The sequence below is a fragment of the Molothrus ater genome, chromosome 6, assembly GCF_012460135.2.
Source record: "Molothrus ater isolate BHLD 08-10-18 breed brown headed cowbird chromosome 6, BPBGC_Mater_1.1, whole genome shotgun sequence".
NCBI classification, from domain to species: domain Eukaryota; kingdom Metazoa; phylum Chordata; class Aves; order Passeriformes; family Icteridae; genus Molothrus; species Molothrus ater.
The window spans coordinates 42,654,606-42,674,176 of record NC_050483.2 but is presented as its reverse complement, the minus strand read 5'-3'; the positions used below and the strand labels follow the sequence as shown (position 1 = coordinate 42,674,176).

Here is a 19,571-nt window from a genome sequence, read left to right as displayed (position 1 = left end):
CTGTACCCTCAAAGTAAGCATAAACACATCTTCTGTTTGAGTTTTAAAATGTTTAACTACCAGTAATATGAGATGGTGCTGGTCTTTTAAATTTTTTTCCCCTGTTATGACTGACAACATTGGCTGTATAAGTCAAAACACCAAGTATATATAGGTGAGTCCAGCCAACAAACCTACTGAAACTGTGTACTTTTTATGTGGTTTTTGTGCAGTGTTGTGACTTTTCACTTGCAGTTTTATCTGAGATGACACCAGTTTATAATCTAGGAAATAAAAACTCCTAGAAAACTTGACATGTATTTAGTGGATTGGGACTTGCTTTGTCCCTGTGGCTTTGAACACAGAATTATTCATGCTTACTGTTACAAAATGTCATAAAATATGAGTGTTAATGATTTTAATATCTCATACCTGCATATGCTTCTTGTTTAGTTATCACTTGTTTTGGAAATGTCAGCTTCTTAAGGAGCTATTAACTTTCTCTTCTCTTTGGCTACCAAATCTACAGCTGTTACCTGTTTAATGGTGGAATACCCATTTACCATAGAAAGTAGGAGCATGTTTTCTCTACAGACTTTGTCTCTCAGTGATGAACTTGACTTTTATTGATCTAAAATTCAATACTGTCTGCATGAGATAATTTTTGTGTATGCTTTCAGATTGCCTAGAATAGTCTTAGAACACTGAAATATAGACATCTTTACTTATACACTAGCTTCTGTGCTACTAGTTTCTATTCTGAGCTACCAGCTGTAACAGGTGTGATAGAGCAATAACTATGTAAATCTTAAGAACAAAAATAACTTCTGAAAGAACATCAGATAAATAGCTCAGAGCATTCTGATTGTTTATATTTATAGTTGCAAGTAACCAGTGGCAGAGCAGATGCAAAACTGTGGATTCATAAGATCTGTGAATCAAACAGTACAAGTCTTCTATGCAAGGCTGTGGTTCACAGATGTTTACATTGGTGTCTGAGGCAAACTGGGTACATGAATAACCTGACAGATACTGCTTAGCTTCGCTTGAGGGTCTTTAAACTGGGATACTTTCACTTTTTGGGACCTTTGGATCTACACTTGATATTCTGAAAAGTTTCCTCCTTGCATTTGATTCACTTGTCCGAATTCTGGTGAAACACTAATTTATGTTAGCATCCTAAGCAACTGAATGATTTTGAAACTTGGAAAGGGGCAGGGAAGAGCATACATATAGGCAGCACCAAACTGAAGGTAGAGCTTGGCATACTCTTTGCAGCTTTGAATCTCTATGCCCATGTATTCCAGGAGAATTGATCTGTGGTTTTTCAAAAGGTGTGCTTTTGTATTTCTAGGCACTTGGATTTCTATATGCATCTGGCCTAGGAGTCAATTCGAGTCAAGCTAAGGTAATTTAGGAATTTTCAGTGTGTGGTCTTGTGTTTTCTCTTGGGGGCTGATGTTAAATAACCAATGATTTTTGTTTTAAGGCCCTGGTGTATTACACTTTTGGAGCTCTAGGAGGAAATCTGATCGCTCATATGATCTTGGTAAGTAACATGGTTAAAAACTGTAAACATGCAAGAGTGTTTTTGTACTTCTACATTTTCAGTGTTATGATTTCCTTTCATATGAATACCCTGTCCAAATACTACATCATTTTGCATGCATTGAGTGGGCAATAGTATCTTCCCCATTATTCATTTTTAATTCAAGGATGAGTCTGCTCATTTTAAGCTATGCACCGCTATGAATTTAGATGGAATTTGGATGTTTAAATCTCTTGACTTAAATCAGAATTATCAGACTTAAAATTTTTGTATTCAAATGAGAACTATGAAAGAGATCATTACAGAAAATGCTGTTTTAATCAGTATTGTGAGATTAAAGACAAAATGCAATATGTAAATAAAAGGCTTTACAGGTTCACCCTTAAGCATCATTCTACTTATTTGCTTTTTCTTGAGTAATATCTGAACTATACTGACCATGTTTAACCTTTAATAGTGTCAGTCATTGGTTTTTTATGTAGCTACAAAGGACTCATGGCCTTTGTCCAGCCTGTTGTCTTGTCAAATCTTGATCAAGTAATGTGAAAGAAGTTTGTAACATTGCAAGCAGTATATTCTCAAGTAATTGATAGTCCCATATTTGTCATTTCCTTTCCAGGGTTACCGGTACTGGGCTGGGATAGGAGTCCTTCAGAGCTGTGAATCTGCTCTCACTCACTACCGACTTGTAGCTAATCACGGTAACAACTTTTTACTAGGGTAACATTCTTGACCTTCTGTGTCCTTCTTCATCATTCAACTAGAAGATTCTAAAGTATTTCCAAGGCTAATAGTATAAATAGAGAATTTCTGATATTAAACAAGTTATGGCTCTGCATTATGATATGCTATTTTTATCTGTATTGAAATGTCGTGGAGGGTATCAAAGTAATTAATTCTCTCTTGAGTAACAGCTTGAAGCTCTGTAGACATCTGGTTTTACTAAGTTTTGGTGTAACTTCTGTATCGAAAAAACCTGTCTGAAAATTGATCTCATCTCTTTTTCAGTTGCTAGTGACATTTCCTTGACTGGTGGCACAGTGGTTCAGCGAATTCGCTTAGCAGATGAAGTAGAAAATCCAGGAATGGCAAGTGGTATGCTAGAAGAAGACTTGATCCAGTATTACCAGTTTTTAGCAGAGAAGGGAGATGTACAAGCACAGGTAAGATTCAGTTCACCTGATGACATTCAGACATTTTCAAGAATTACAGGAACAGCTTTATGAAATATGGAAAGACATTGGAGCTTTAGTGTTTTCTTCATCCAGAATCAAGCTGTTTCCTATTTCCCCCTTAGTTTTTATGTGAAGAGATTTATGTTTTAGTGTGTTTAAGGTAGAAGTTGGACAGAAAATGCAAACTTTTTTGAAAACAACTTTAGCATCTTAGAAATGAGATCTTGGTTTTTCACTAGAAGCCAGCCAGACTCTTTCAAGGATAACTTCAGATGTTGTGCAGGAGGGCTAGATAAAAACACTGGCCTTGACAAGGGATTTCAATTTCTCACTGGTCCTGCTCTTGCAATCTGCATGCTGCAGATTGGACCTCTTCTACACACAGTCCAGGAGGGGAGGATGCTAACAGAGGCAAATTGTCCCAAGCCAACCTGGTCAGGTATCACTTAAGACTTAGGTAGGCAGAATTCAAATGAACATTTGTTACTTTACATCTAGGACAGTATGTTGCTTCTATCTAGGATAAATTTCCATTTAGGCTAGTGTGAAAAAGTAGGACTGTACTGTAGTTACTGAATCAAATCTGTGCCTTCAAACTTTGTGTAATCTTTAACTCTGATATTGTCTATCTTTGTGCATGTAATTAGCTCACCTGGATCTGTATTGCTAGAAAAGGGAAGTCCCAAGGGAAAAGTAATGTAAATGCAATGTAAATTTTTTTTTAGGTTGGCCTTGGACAGTTGCACTTGCATGGGGGAAGAGGAGTAGAGCAAAATCATCAGGTACGTTTTCTCTAGATCTCTTGATGCATATTATGCTAGGCAGAGGGGGAGAAAATATGACTGAGAAAGTGGTGCAAAAGTGTGTAAGTACCACTGTGTGGTATGTAACAATTTCAGTAGCCTTGTTCAATAAAAATCTTGATGTGACTAGAAGATGGAATTGATTTTTTTTACATAACTAGTTTAAGATTAAGCCATCTTAAAAATGAGAATGTCAAAAGTAAAGCCTTATCAAGTAGTACTGGAGCTGGCTGAGCTTTTGTAAATGTGGTACAAGCTTCATGATGTACTGGGCCTGCATTAGTGATGATAGTGTAGTTTGTGGCTTGCAAGAATATTTTGCTTCTGTAGACAAAACAATGTAACTTTAAATACTAAAGATATTAAGTGTGCATAGAAAATAGAACTTCTGCAGATGTCAGGCAAGCTAGCTACCTTGCTTATGGAAGTTAAAATAGCTAACCTCATCTTGAAGTATGTATTGAAAAATTGAGAGCTAAGGATGTGTAGTCCTGAGGATTATTTAATCCAATACAGTAATTATTTATTAGTCATCATATTTAAAATACTTCCAGATGACTGTTTCAGCAGGGTTCAGAGATGATAGTTAGTGGTCAGAAGGAGTATAACCAATTTCTGTGTAAAAGTAGAATAGGAATTGGCCAATCTCACCTATTCTAAGCAGGGTTTGATGGTACCATAAGAAAGTAAGATTTACCCTGTGTAGCTAGTAACATAGCATAGTAACAGTTACAGTTTGTTGGTTTTTCCTCTTCTGGTTTTTGGAATACACTGGTTAGAGGGATTGCTGCTTAATATTGCAATTATATAAGTGAAGAACCCTGTCACGTATATTAAATTAGGTGGGATTGGTAACTTTACTCTCTGAAGAATGTGGTAACTTGGCAAACAAATCTACCTGCCTCTATTTGCAAGAAAAGTTGCTCAAATCACAGTGATGGTGATTAAAACACTTGCTTTCTTTTCTACAGCGAGCATTTGAATACTTCAATCAAGCAGCTAATGCTGGCAATTCCCATGCTATGGCTTTTCTAGGAAAGGTAAGATACAAATACCCTCAAAAGTAAGAAAACTGCCTTGCAATGAAAAATAGAAAATGTTTCCTACTTTCTGCTGTCAGTCAATCTAAAACCTGAATTCTGCAATCTAATTATTGCAGTTTAGCTCCTATTTTGAATTTTTCTGCAAGATTTGAGTGTTGTAGTGTCTTATGTCTTGTTGAAGTTTTCCTTTACCGTTAGGATTTTGGAGGTTTTTTTAATAGTGCCTGAACCAGTGTTTTGGTGGTTTTTTTTTTGTTTGTTTGTTTTTGTTTTTTTTTAAATCAAATAATTAAATATTTGAATGTCCTTTTTCTGTGGTGGAATTCAAAACTCTAAATAGGAAACTATTCATTTCCATACAATGTATGGGGGAAAACTAGGCTTCTCAAAACTTTGCCCATCAGGAAATACTAAGTTGTGAAGGAAATGGGAAGGAAAATCTTCCATTTTCATTCTGTGTAGAGAATTGAGGCATCTGAGTCAGAAATGCCAATAGGCCTGTACTTACTTTGCACTAAAGCTTGACTCTCTCTGCAGGGTGGGCCTTTGTTTCAGTTAAATCAGATTTAAGGGTTCTTTTGTCTAGGGGCAGATCTTACCTGACCAATCTGGTTGCCTTCTGTGATGGAGTGAAAACAGTGGTCAGCAAGGGAAGAATGTCTGATACCAACTATCTAGATTTCTGTAAGGCCTTTGGCACGGTCCTGTACAACATCCTTGTCTTCAAATTGGAGAGACATGGATTGGAAGGGTGGAGTATCTGGGAAATAAGGAATTGGCTGGATAGATATAGCCAGAGAGTTGTGATTAATGGCTCTATGTCCACGTGGAGGCCATTGACAAGGAGGTTCCTTCAGGGCTCTGTCCTGGGACCAGTGCTCTCTAATATCTTTACCAGTGGCACACACAGTGAGATCAGGAACAGCCTCAGCAAGTTTGCAGATGCCACCAAGCTGAGCAGTGCAGTGACACAACAGAAGGAATGGAGGCCACCCAAAGGGACCTGGACAAACCTGAGATGTGGGTCCATGAGAACCTCGTGAAGCTCAATAAGTGCAAATGGGAGGGCTGCACCTGTACAAATATGGGTGCAGATTGGGAGATGAACTTAATGAGAGCAGCCTTATGAAGAAGGACTTGGGGGATTGCATGGGTGAAAAGCTGGACATGACCTAGCAGTGTGCACTTGCAGCCCAAAAGGCAAACATCATCCTGGCCTGCATCGAAAGAGGAGTGGCCAACAGGCTGAGGGAGGCAATCCTCCCCCTCTGCTCTGCCCTCATGAGACCCCACCTGGAGTACTTTGTCCAGGTATGCAGTCCTCAGCACAGGAAAGACATGGACCTGTTGGAGTGAACACAGAGCATCAAGATGATCAGAGGGATGGAGCACTTCCCCAGTGCAGACAGGCTGAGACAGCTGCAGGTTTTCAGCCTGGAGAGAAGGCTTCAGGGAGACCTCACTGCAACCTTCCAATACTTAAGGAGTCTTACAAAAAAGAGGGAGAGCAACATTTTGCACAGCAGGTAGTTATAGGACAAGGGGGAATAGTTTTAAACTAAGTGAGGAGAGATTTAGGTTAAATGTTAGGCCAAAGTTCTTTATTCAAAAGGTGGTGAGGCAGTGGAATGGGTTGCCCAGAGAAGTTGTGGATGTCCTATCCCTGGAAGTGTTCAAGGCCAGGCTGGTTTAGGCCCTCAGCAACCTAGTCTAGTGGCTACCTGCCCATCTAGTTGGATCTAGATGATCTTTAAACCAATCTGTTCTATGATTTTTAATTTAAAACATGATTGGCAGGCTGCTGGCAGTGATTATAGTGCACTACTGCTTTGAAGGGTATTTAGGTCACTTGTCTGAGATCTGGGCTGCAGTCTACCTTCAGCCTGTGAGGAGCTAAATCCTTATTACTCCATTTGAGTACCTTCTAAGGTTAGGCTACAATAAGCACCAGCTCTAGGTCATCTTTTTCAGGCTGTCATTGTAATAGAGGGTTCAAAATTAATGTCCTTAAAGCCGAAAAAAATAGCATAATATGCTGTTCAAGGCACTTGACAGAAGAGATTGAAGTTCCTGCTTTCTCTATTGGTTGTTTTGTCACTAATTATTGTTGAAGTGAGCTGTGTTTAGTAACTAATTTTTGCTTTGTTTTTGCAAAGTATTTTGACTGCCAATACTGTTTGATTTCCAGTGGTCTCAAGATTTTTACCTGTTTGTGTGTTTTTCACTGCACATCAGTAGAAATTAAAAATGAAGTGTATTGTCCTGAAAAAAAATTATTTTATGGGCAGTTCATTTTCCATTAGAAAGTTAAACCCTCTTGAGTTTTACAGCAGAGAGATGTATTTTCTGCTTCTAGACAAGTTTTAATGATTATTCAGTAATGTGATAGAATAATCTAAGTACAGTAACTTCCTCTCAATATATAAAGTGAAGATGCTTCATGATCTTCATGCTAAACTGACTACTTTGGCTGTTCTTCAGTAATGGCTTTCTCTTTCAGATGTATTCAGAAGGAAGTGATGTTGTACCTCAGAGCAACGAAACAGCCCTTCAGTATTTCAAGAAAGCTGCTGATATGGTATGATTACCTGTAAGCTGAAACTACAGCATGTGCACTGAGTTGATTAGCTCTAAGTTGAAATGCTGCAAATGCTTCATGTGCTCTTCCATGTGCAGACACCTATTCCCAGCTTTTGTCCCAGATGAATTAGCCCAAAATCTTTCTTGCCTAAGATGTCAAAAACAGCTCTGGCTATGGTGCTTCATAAAGCTCTGTTCAGCATAAGGAGTCTAGCTGTCATGAATAGCATCTAACTCTATTTCATAATTAAGAAATACTGTCCACCTAAATAGTCTGCAATTCTGTGAAGTGCTAGTGTTTGTTAATTTGAAGTTGTCTCGTCACAGGAATTTACAGTGCTTCTGTTATGTAAATATGTAATAGTTTTATACATTTCATCTCATTGGACTGTTTCCTCTTTGGGATGATGTTTTTTGATCATGTTAATGCCTTGTATCTGTCTTTGATTTATCTCTTATGGTAGTCTTTGTACAGTTAAAGCATGAGTAGTCCTCCAGGAAAGGTGTTCAGTGTGTGAAACAAAATAGATTAAGTTCTGAAGGAACTGTTGTAAGATAATTGCCTTCATGGTTCTTCTATTCCACAATCTGAATGCTGTTCCACAACTCTGTGCTAAAGTGAGGATCTCTCAATGTGCTCACGCTGCATTGACTGAAACTTTTTGATGTGTCCCATTGCCTGTCCTGGCACTGAAGTAGTGCCATAGTGCCTGCTTTTGCAGGGGTAGTGGTTAGTAATGTAGCCCACAGGACAGCCACCATTTCACCCTTAACGTGGGTTCTTAGAGTTCCTGGAGTTGTTTTGGGAACTTCTGTAGCACCCAAAACATCCTGAAGTTGGAAAAACTAAAGATAAGTAAACTATTAATGCCCCATCTTTCTAAGTTTATGGGTTCTACATCTTGTATGACACTGTAAAAGTGCACAGTAAACTTTCATAAATAATACTTAAAGCTTTTCCCTGTTCATCAACTGTGTAGTTACTGAATAAAAGTTACTGTAAATGCTGTTTCCTCCCTAAATAAGTATTACTAGGACCAAAAAATGAATCTCTCTTGAGTACTATATGTTTTCGTGATGTTCAAGACATACCAGATTTGAAAAATAGAGATGTAGGTTTTGCCTTTCTTTGCAGAAGTGTTTTTCTGTGTTTGCAGGGTAATCCAGTTGGACAGAGTGGATTAGGAATGGCTTACCTCTACGGAAGAGGTGTTCCAGTGGTAAGCTTTTGACAGTCATCTTTCTAATCATAGGTGATTGTGTGACTTTTTGTTGTCAACAGATATTTTTTTTCTGGAGGGAAGTACTGTGGAAAGCCTAATTGTGAATATTTCTGTTGCACTGAAAATTCCGTGAGGAAATCTGTAATGTAAAAAAAAATGCACTATGAATTAGCAGCTATGAAAGAAACATCCTGATTTTGCTCTCAGAAGCTTGAAAATGTTGCTTAAGCTATTAGAAATGCATAGAAGTGTGCATTTTAACAGGAGATTTGAGCTTGTCTCTAATTTTCTTGTGAAATAAAACAAATCCCCATTTTGTGACCCTTGTGGGAGCGGAGGAACACTGAAACTTTATTAGTTCTTTTGCTTTATTGCTTTTCCCACAGGAGGGTTTCTTGTCAAATTTTTTATATTTAGCTATGCAAACAGACCCAAAATTTCAATTAGCCCAAGGTTGAGGAAATAAGTGTTCCAGAACCAGAGCAGAGCTTCTATTCTGTTAAGCATAACTGTTCTTAGCAATGCTGTATCTGGATGCCAGCTTTGATATAGCTGCAGAGTTACAACAGGCTAAATATCATTGTAGTCTGTTTCATTTTTTGCTTCCAGATTTTGAACAGGGGAATATTTTCACTGGAAAATCTTGCTGTGATTTTTCTGTGAAACAGATCTGTCCTTTCACGTATGCACATGCATATTTTCTCTCAAACTTTGGTGTATTGCAAGGCTCTAATGACTGGACCAAATCTTCCTGCAGAACTATGAGCTAGCACTGAAGTATTTCCAGAAGGCTGCAGAACAGGGATGGGTTGATGGACAGCTTCAACTAGGTTCCATGTATTACAGTAAGTGGCATCAAAACCATTTGCAGGTCTAAGCACCTGCCCTTTCAGTCACTGCTCACTAGGTGGCATTACAAGTGTGCATACCCTGCATGTAGAATGGGCTTACTACGTTGAACTTGTGTTTCATTCTGTTTTTTCCTGACTTTTTCACAAAGCTTTTCTAGAGTAATTTTGAAGACTAAGAACTGTTTCATACAATGCTGCTTTTCAAGAGGAATGAATAGCAATGATTTAATCTTTCTTTTAGATGGCATTGGAGTCAAGAAAGACTATAAACAAGCTTTGAAGTATTTTAACTTGGCCTCCAGGGTGGCCACATTCTCGCTTTTTATAATCTGGCACAGATGCATGCTACTGGCACTGGAGTGATGCGGTCCTGTCATACTGCTGTTGAGGTAAGGTCACCTGTTCATCAACATCAATAATGCTGACTGGCAAGAGATTGGCTATAACCACATCAGCCTGTGTAGAACCTTTCTATTTCAGTGACTGCAGAGTCAAGGCTATCAAAAGGGAAAGTGATATATTAGCAAACTTGTTTGTATTTCATGAGAAAAATCTTTGGCTTTTTTGTCATGTCAGGTTTGTATTCTCTTTATTGACTTCTAAGAAAATAAAAAGAATGTAATGCAAAGCAAGCAACAGTAACTTAAAAGTACCAAATTCTTCTTTTATACTTGGATTTAAGTGTAACAAAACTAAGATACTAAATAATTCTGAGTAAGCATCTGAATCTTACAAGTTACTATCTTTACTTACTAAGAATCTTACAAGTTGCTAAGCATCTATCTGCTTAGCAACTTGTATCTTAAAGTAAACTTGTCTTGAACAGTGGAGTTTGCTTGTCATCTTTTCATGTGAAATAGAAATATTTTGAACAGACATCAGAATGTTAAAGTGTTACTTCTTGCAAAACCTAAAGTTTTGTAGTTCCTGACAACCAGTATCCTCCCCCTTCCTTTTTCCTCTGCAGTTGTTTAAGAATGTCTGTGAACGGGGGCGTTGGTCTGAAAGACTGATGACTGCCTACAACAGCTATAAAGATGGTGATTCAAATTCTGCTGTGGTTCAGTATCTTCTTCTGGCAGAACAAGGCTATGAAGTTGCACAAAGCAATGCTGCTTTCATACTTGATCAGAGTAAGAATCTAAATATATATTGAAAAGGGTTTTTCTGGAGGTGGCACGTTAGAACTTTAATGACGCTCTTGTCCTCTTTCCTGCTCTTCGCACTGGAAAGCAATCAGTTCTCATTTTCACTTCTAAGGATGACTTGATAGACTAAAAGTTAAAATACATTTTATTTCTGACTTAGGGGATTTTAAAATGGTGTAAGCAGAGAGCCTTTAGAATATTGCACAGTGCTAAAAAATCTCTGGATTTCCAAAGCACAGTTGTAAAAGCAGGGATTGCATTAGGTTTACTTTTGACCTGTACTATGCATAGAAGTCTGTGTCCTTTGTTCTTTCTCTTGTAATGCATTTTCTCAGCACCTTCTTTGTGTGACTTTACTGATGCTACTCTTGAAGCAGGGGTAAGGAACTGAGCAGCTGATTCTCTTAGATTTGAAAAAAAACTTGTCCCATGTGTCTTACTGGAACTATATGGCTTGAACTTGGATTTATTAGAGTTTCAAGTCGTTGGTAGACAGTGGAAGTACAATGGTAAATCTTTCTACAAACTGCAAAAGCCAGTATTTTAAACTTTCTCTAAGCCAAATTTAGGTCTCCTTGCCAGCTTTATGTCTTAGTATTGAAAGCACCTATTGGTGGCTGATGGGCTAATCTAACATCTTCATTTCCAGTTAATGTTTTTTAAAGGTGTCTGAGTGAATCATCTTTAAGTAAGGTACAGTAATGACAGTCTTGGCTGGAAGTGCAAAGAAACAGTTTTTTCCCCGAGTTAAAACTGTCTTTACTCAGATATATCTGCATCTCAACTGGAGATTAATTTAAAATTACTTTGTTTTATACAAAATCTGTGTCAGCTGTGGGACAGTACAGTTGAGACCATAGTTAAACTAGAAGTTCAAGTTATAAATCCTTTGAATTGTCTGATACTTTGAACCTCCATGTCCATTGTGACATGGACAACTTCTGAAGTAGCCGAAGCACTGCCCTGTAAGAGACTGCAGTCTGGCTGGTTGAGGTGTTTATGCCTTTGTTTTACCTGACTAGTCCTGGGTTTCAGATGGCCAAGACTATAACAGGTTATACTTCAACCTTGTATTTGTCAAAGTCCAAATTATGTGCTCTTAAAACTTGCATTTTCTGTCGTTCCTCAAGTATGCATCAGAATCTCTTACAGCTGGAATGGGAGAGATGCTTGGTAAGCCATAGTTCAGGGTGAAATTATATAGTTTGTCCGAGCTTTCTTATGTGGGCAGATAAATGGAAGGGCTGTATAAATTAAAGAGGTTTTTATAAGTTTCAGATGCATTGAATCTTGTTTGTTCTATAACACAGATTGCTTCAAGTTTTTAACATATTTCAGCAGACTCAAGATAAGCAGAGGGTTTTTTGTGGTCGTGTGTGTTTATACCATGGTTCTATTTAACTGGATTATTTTCTTCTTTAGAAGAAGCTAGCATAGTAGGAGAAAATGAAACCTATCCTCGAGCTTTGCTTCACTGGAATAGAGCAGCTTCTCAAGGTATGTCTGTACCTCACAATTCCAATCTGTTTCTTTTTATGTTGAGCTGCAAACCTACATTCAGTGTAAGTTTGCAGCTGCAGGTTGAGCTCTGGGTGGGAGGAACCCAAGGCAAGGAGCCATGAACTGCCAACCTTTTCCATAACAAGGGGCCTGGGGACCTGTGGCCCAGGCAGGTGACAAGACACAGCAGGAGCCATGGACCCCAGACTTAAGTATGAACAGACCGTGAGGGTATAAAAGCCCAGAGATGCTTTTGTTTGAGATTCCTCCTCGGAAATACAAGCTCAAGCTGGTTTTTGTGTTACTGTGCCATTATTAAATTGTTTAAAAGATTGAGGCATCTGAGAATCTTCTCTTGGAAACCCAGGGTCAAACCAGTAAGGAAAGCTTATCTGACTGTGAGAGTGGCACAAGTAGGGAGTCAAGCACCCATCAGCCCTTGCAGCCAAGCACTGCGAAGGGGGAAGGAGCTTCAGTCCCTGCAGTATCAGTCTGTAGTGGTGGGAGTGTGATGGCCACAATGCCTCTCAAATGGTCAGGGAGGTTGCCTTAACATTTAGTAGAGCCATTAATGCCTGATTTCATCTGTTTTGCAATGAAACATGTAAGGAGGGAAAGTTTACCTCCTCATGTTAACAGAAGTTGTATCCCAGATAGGATAGTTGGTGTTCTTTGGTCTATCGTTAGCTATAGTGTCATTACAATATCCTTGCAGATCTGAGCCTTTCTGTGATTCTAAAGACTAAAAGGACTAAAATACAAATGTACTTTGTGTTTCTTTTGCTGTTCCATATGGAATTATAGAGCAGTTAAACAACATGAGCAATGTTTACATTGACTTTTCTAAAAGTGTATCTGCTTGGAAAAATAAATCCAAAATCCTTCAGACTAATTTGTTACCTTTCATCATTTATTAAGAAATGCAATTTCCTGTTCAAAGTAAGCATTGATGAAAAATGCATCCTTGATGTCCAAACAACACAAATTTAAACTCTGGTGCTTGTTTACCTACCCTAAAATAACCAAAAGTGAACTTAATGAGGAAATATTTTGAGGTATCCCACTTCCAAAGGGATGCATCTACACTAATATCTGTCTACTAGTTTTTAACTTTAGAGCAAGACTACCATGCAAATTCAGACTTTCAAGGCTTTTAGTTTAAAATTACAAAATTGAGATGATGGCATGAATGATGACACTATTTTTCAAGTTTCTAGTGTTACTGCTCTAAAAAAAAAGATGAATCCTTTCAAGGCCATATAGCAAATTAAAAGTTTTTCTGTAATAAGGGACTGATCATGGAAATGTTACAGGTTTTCAGCTGATAGCACTATACAGCAATAAAAATGTTGGTATGATTACTAGGAAAAAGTCTTACCTGCAGATAGAAATTGGCTGTGTTTTGGTTAGCTTAACGAAATTTTAAAAATAAAAGCTGTTTATGGGAGGGGGTGGTAAAAGATAAACAGTTTATACTAACTGTCAAAAGTAATACTAATGCTCCTACTGCATCTTCATAAGAAGCCAAAAGGGTTTCTTTGCCTAGTTTTTATCCTTTTTTTGTTTTTTGATTTATAGGATATACTGTTGCAAGAATTAAACTTGGAGATTACCATTTTTATGGGTTTGGTACTGATGTTGACTACGAAACCGCATTTATTCACTATCGACTGGCATCAGAACAGCAGCACAGTGCTCAAGCAATGTTTAATCTGGGCTACATGCATGAGAAGGGGTTGGGCATCAAGCAGGTGAGTGAGCTGTACACTGAGAGTCTGCTTTGTTAGAGTACATTTGCTAATATTCTATTGAGTCCACAACTAGTGGAATTAGCGTGTCTCCCAACACATTCCCCAATAGGCAATGGACAAGTATATTGACTTCACACTTAACTATGTGAAGTAATGATGCATAGACATCAAAGGTGAACATATCTTAGGAAAAAAAAAACCTATGGTTAATTATTCAAGTTCTTCCAAACTGTGTTTTGAATTTTCTTAACTTTAGGATATTCATCTCGCAAAGCGATTTTATGACATGGCAGCTGAAGCAAGCCCAGATGCTCAGGTTCCAGTCTTCCTAGCACTTTGCAAGCTTGGAGTGATTTATTCCTTGCAGTACATACGAGAAATCAATGTAAGTAATGCAGAGTTAAAAGTGAAGAGCAAATGTGTTTTCCATTTTTAAAAGTAGCTTACTTTGTAATTTTACTTAAGTAGATGTATTGCTTGAACATTCTGCAAACTTAGGATAGATTTGTATTCTACTGTTGCATATTAAGAAAGTCCGTGAAGCTTTCATTCCTATTTGTGCAACTCTGTGAATCTGAAATGTGCACAGGCAGTGCTCTTCTGTGCTGTTCTTCCCTTGAAGAGAATTTCTCAAAACTGTTTAACTGTTCTTAGCCATGACCATCTGCTATCAAAATGAAGCGAATTTAACTGACATAATTGCTTAGGGGAAAAAAAAATTATCCCTGATTCTCATGCTATTTTATATTCAGCTGTAACAACGCCATTATACTTGTGTTTGATCTCTGTGGGGGAAAAATGTATTTGTATTAGTTAGTTTAGGTATTTGGTATTGTTTTTCCTGAGTGGTGGCCCTGAAAAAAAACTTGTCTGGAATTAAAGTGAAGTCTTTCCAATATTTCTCAGTGTTCTGAGAAATATTGCTGTTCTTACTGCCTTTTTGGATTTTAATAAATGAAAATGGTATGGAAGTTATTACCACTTAGAGCAAATGCAGTTTCAGACTACTCAGCGAAGTTTGACAAATTATAGTAGTATTTAGGCTGAGAACAGTCAAAATACCTAAGTCTATTGGGCAGATACCCACGTAGCACTCACAGAAGCTGGTATGCAGAGTGCAGCTTTTCCTAGTTTTAAGTCTGCTGCTGCAGATTTAAATTGGCAGTGACTGTGTAGTATCATCAGATACAGTAGTGAAGCATTGAAGTGTGTGTTGGCTAATCCTTATGCAAATGGGCTCTTACAAAAAGGCTCTTCAATCAAAATTCCCTGTCCATTACCTGCACAAATCTCAGCATTGTACCCCACAAGTGTCCTGAGGCTTAATGCTCTGTCATTCCATGAGAAAGCCACAAAACTCCATAGTGGAACTTTCATCTCTAAAATAGAAAATAGAGTACCTCATTCTGTATAGGATGGCTCTTAGTCTCAATGGTGTTTTAGTTCCTGGAAACTGTCACTGATGTGATACTATTTTTTCAGAGAGGAAAAGAGCCACTAAGTTTTAAAACTTATACTTGTACGTGAAAAGTGTTACAGGTGGAATTTAAAATCAAAGTAATTTCCCATTTGTGTTCTTTGACATGATGTGGACTTTTTCTTCCTTAGATAAGAGAGGTATTCTCACACATTGATATGGACCAGCTGCTGGGGCCTGAGTGGGACCTCTACCTTATGACCATCATCGCCTTGCTCCTGGGAACAATTATAGCTTACAGACAAAGGCAACACCAGGCAATTCCCAGAGCAGCAGGACTGCGGCCAGCTGTGCCTCAACAAGAACCGCCCCCAGAGCATCAACCACCACAATAGCAACAAGAGCCTCAGTCAAAGAACTGGATTTTTCCAAAAGGAACAATTTTCATTGTGAATTAGGACTTTGGATCAACAGTCCCTCCCCCAAAAGAGGCACAAAGAAGTTTAAAAAAAATGTTTGAAAGCTGCTTAGAATGATGCCTTTTTTCAGGGATAAGAAAATTATTTTGAAACTGATTTGAATGTTATTTCAGTGCCAATGGAATAACACTATGGCTTTTTTCATGGAAACACAAGAGTGCTACTACAAAAATGTTGCCTGCTGTATCTAGTTCTTCTTTATTCAGAGTCCTTTTCATCTCCCAGAGAGACAGAAGGCTAGCAGTGGAAGATTTTTGCCTGCTTGATAGCAGTTGCCCTTTATAAAAGTAATAATTATAAATTTATGGCCAATTTAAGTCCAAGAAGCTGACCTCTATTCAAATTCTGAAAAGATTAGGGCTGTTAGGAACTTAAATTCTGATCTGCATCCCAAGTGTTTCTATAGTCCTTATTGCATTTTTTTAGTATTTCTTAACACTTTGGTCTTTTAGGCTGTCTTGGATGGTTTAACATAGATTATGGATAAACCCTGTAAAACTAAGCCAGCAAACATGCTACTCTCCATTTGTGCTTTTTTGTTTTGGGTATTTTCCTCCATTCCCCTTAGACAGTTCTCAGCAGTCAGTATGTAGCCCATAAGGTGGTGTGGGACAGGTGGGGTCTGTAAAGTTTGTCAGTCGAAAACTGTCCACACAGCACCCAGATCTCACATACTCCTAAAGCTTTTCAGGAGCCTGTGTACTTTGCAGTCCTTCATGACATGAAAACATATTGGTAGAGTTCCTAAATTTCAATTTGTCTTGACTAAGAGGCTGAGTCTAGATAGCAGAAAGCACCAGTATTACTGCGCACACTGAAGAAAGGAGAGAGCCAGAAATCTCAGTGAGTTAGCTGACTTGCTTTTGGAGTTGGAAGTTCTGTGCTTGATTTTCAACAAACCTGTTAGTGATTTGCACTGCAAGAAAGAAATGTGTCTATCTCATGCATGCATCTGCTTATTGCATCTACCAAAAAGAGCCACAAAAATGCATGCTCTCTACAAAAGGGCTTGGGCTTATGCCAGTGATGCTGCTCCAAAGCTACAGGGGTGCTCTGGTTGTCGCCAGCCTCTCTTGTAGCTGGCATAGAGGAAAGTCACAAGTAATGTCTCTGGCTGTGCCATCTTGAGGACCCTTTGTAACAAGAAAATCCAAAGAGAAAGAAGACTAGTGGCTTTTTCATGCCACCAGGTCAGTGTAAAGGCCTTTTAATGGGTGTAAAGACTGTGACCTGTGGACTGATGATTTAAGACTGCAAGAGGAATCTTCACTTTGTGACGATTTTCATTGAACTATAATTTCTGGGGCTGGGGATGGGAAGTAGTGGCAGAATAGTCTAGGAGCATGAAATGCATAAGTGTCTGTTCTTATTTTCCAATGGTAGTGAAATATTGGTTTCTGTACTAGCATTAAACCCTCTGAATATGCTATCATAAAGCTGAATGAATACAAATAAGGAGGCTTTAGCTGCTTTCTGATAGAAGCTGTTGTGTTTAAAGGGTTAAGGGCTTCTTTTCATGCAAATGTTTTTCCAGTGTATTGGCAACAACATATCAATACACTTTATTTAGAATTGAGAGTTTGGTATGGTTTTATACTTGGTACATGTGCAACGAGATCATTGCACAATAGGCCTCTAGTTTGGGATAGAAGATAAGCAATCCATTCTTTTGTAAATGGAAATGTCACGGATGACTAGTATTAAAGGTACTAGTATTATAGGTAGACCTTCTCAGTACTTCATAATGCTTATGCTGGTCATATGAAGACAAATCTTTAATTTCAGTGTGGAGGGTTGCAGTATGTGTTAGAGGAATGCCTTGTTCAGTCTCAATCATCATTAGCAGATGAAACAGTATTGAACTTACATGTAGTGTCTTAAATGTACACCATTCCCCAGCTGCATTTCTAAGATATCTGCGACTTCTGAACACTCCTTCTGACATATTTTGCCACTCTCACTTAATAACTCATTTTAGCTTGGCATGAGTAAATTAAAGATTATATGGAAAAGGTTTTTCAGTTAAATAGCATTCATTCATTGGTATTGGCCTCTAGGCAATTTAACAATTTTGTTACTGCATTATTAAAATGTTTTGGTTGTTGATCTATTAGAACTAAATTCTAAAAGCTCTCTTTTACTTGCATGAGAATCTCTCATCACTGCTGCTATGTGACAGTCTTGTAGATGACTTTCAGTGAATCTAATGCATTTTTACATCCAAGAAATCACCAGAAGAAAACAACTGAAGATCAGCAAGTTACTTCATTTTAAAAAAATGCTTTTTGAAGGAGCAATAAGGAAGTCTTTCTCCTGCTTTTTTCCCTTCCACCAAATTACTACCACTAACTTTTCAGATGACATTCATTTGAATGTGGTGGTAGAAGAAAAAGGTACTTTACCATAAATAATGGCAAGTTAACTCAGGGATTAAAGAAATGAATAAGTTTTCTAAATCAGTTATCTACACCATGACTTAAGTTTTTATGACAATCCCTTACTACTCTGTTCTGAAACTTGCATTTTGAGGAAAATATATTTAACTCTTACTAGCAATATGTTCCTTGTTGTGCACTCAGTTAATCAAGCATCTTTTTCCTAAAGAAGCTGAGTTTCTCAGTTTACTGCAGTGAATTACTTTTCCCTTTCGGTAGCACACAGGTTATCTTATAGTTTATATGCAGGAGTATTTTAGAAGGGAAACTTGATTTAAGAGAAACCTTTCTGGGTGTGTTCAGCGTGGTTTGAATGCAAAGTTGTATTCTTTGTGTGTAGTAACATAGGCCAGAGCCTGCCTATTTGACCTTCATAGACACATGCTCTTCTTTCCCTGCACAGAAAATGGAACTACAGAGCAGTAAGTGTTATTGGTGGGATTTTTATATGTAGGAAAACTGTGGGAAAATATGAAGAAACGCATTATTCTGCATCTCAAATTATTAATCAAAGACATTAGCTGTTCTTGGTAGTTAAAAGAAACACTGAACTGTTGAGAAAACAGGATTTTAGTTCATCACTGGTGAAACTTGTCCCAGAGCTATCTGTTGAAATAATTTTCTTGCTTTATATTGTCCATAATGGGACAGTGTAATAGAAGGTAAGGCCTTTGATACAAACATCCTCATGAGACTCTTGCAAGATAGTTTTACTCACTTTTTAGTTATCTTCCATAAGTCAGCTACTCTTACTAAAAAAAAAAATGTTTTAATTTGGGGGAAAAACATTAGGATACAGCTTGTGAAAGGACTTTTTAAGACTATGCATTATCTAATTTCCACCTATTATATGCTAGTTTTGGCCTATAAAAGGGGATTAGACTCACCTTTGCAAGTTGCTTTCCTTTTAGATAGGCAACAGTGAACTGAAATTCTATTTTTTTGTTTCAGAGAATATTAAACTGAAAAGATTTAGTTTGATTTGAACTACTGCAAATGCATATGGCAAATAGGGACTATTGGGGGGAACCCTTTGTTTTTATCAGCTACAGTTCTTTAAAAGGGTCTTGTAGGAGTTTTGTAAATTTATTTTGTATTTAAAATCAGTATAAAGGCTGGTCAAATGTAATATAATTGTGTAAACAAATTCTGTTAATAGAAAGATGTACAGATTCATTTTGTACTGTATCTTTAATCTTGTGAAATAAAGATACCACCTGTGTGGTCACCCTCAGTGTTCACAGTGGTTATGATGACAGAAGACGTGAATTGCAAGTCATGTGCACTGGTATGTGCCACTGTTCAATGCATCCCTTCCTGTAAGGATTCTCGTACTTTTCACTTCCATTCCTTAGGAAGGGCAAAGAGAGAGGGGGAATGTCTTCAGTTATGCTATAAACTTGCCCTCTGCGTGTGTGTATGTGTGAGACAGTGTATACAGTATTTGTACCTTGGCTGGTAGACACGGCCTTGTGAACTGCTGTGTGATTCAAGAGTAGTGACCAGTAACTTGAGAATTACTACTGCATTTTCAACACTGATACAGGGATAATTCAGTCAGTTGGAATGGGTACTGGGGGAGGGACTACTCCAAGCTGACAGATTGGTTTGTTTTGCAGGCTGGTTTTGACCCAATCA

At 37.9% G+C, this 19,571-nt stretch overlaps 1 protein-coding gene across 1 annotated transcript in view; it reads left to right on the top strand.

Annotated features, from left to right (window-relative positions):
* SEL1L (SEL1L adaptor subunit of ERAD E3 ubiquitin ligase) overlaps positions 1-19,161 on the top strand; it is a 33,009-nt gene extending 13,848 nt beyond the window's left edge. The window contains 16 exon segments of the mRNA XM_036383782.2: positions 1,334-1,387; positions 1,469-1,528; positions 2,148-2,229; positions 2,537-2,691; positions 3,429-3,485; positions 4,478-4,546; positions 7,050-7,127; positions 8,287-8,349; positions 9,110-9,197; positions 9,445-9,498; positions 9,501-9,592; positions 10,171-10,336; positions 11,774-11,848; positions 13,430-13,602; positions 13,859-13,987; positions 15,211-19,161. Of these exon segments, the coding sequence (XP_036239675.1) occupies positions 1,334-1,387; positions 1,469-1,528; positions 2,148-2,229; positions 2,537-2,691; positions 3,429-3,485; positions 4,478-4,546; positions 7,050-7,127; positions 8,287-8,349; positions 9,110-9,197; positions 9,445-9,498; positions 9,501-9,592; positions 10,171-10,336; positions 11,774-11,848; positions 13,430-13,602; positions 13,859-13,987; positions 15,211-15,414 (1,599 nt within the window). The 3' untranslated portion in view covers positions 15,415-19,161.
* Positions 19,162-19,571: the final 410 nt, after the last annotated feature.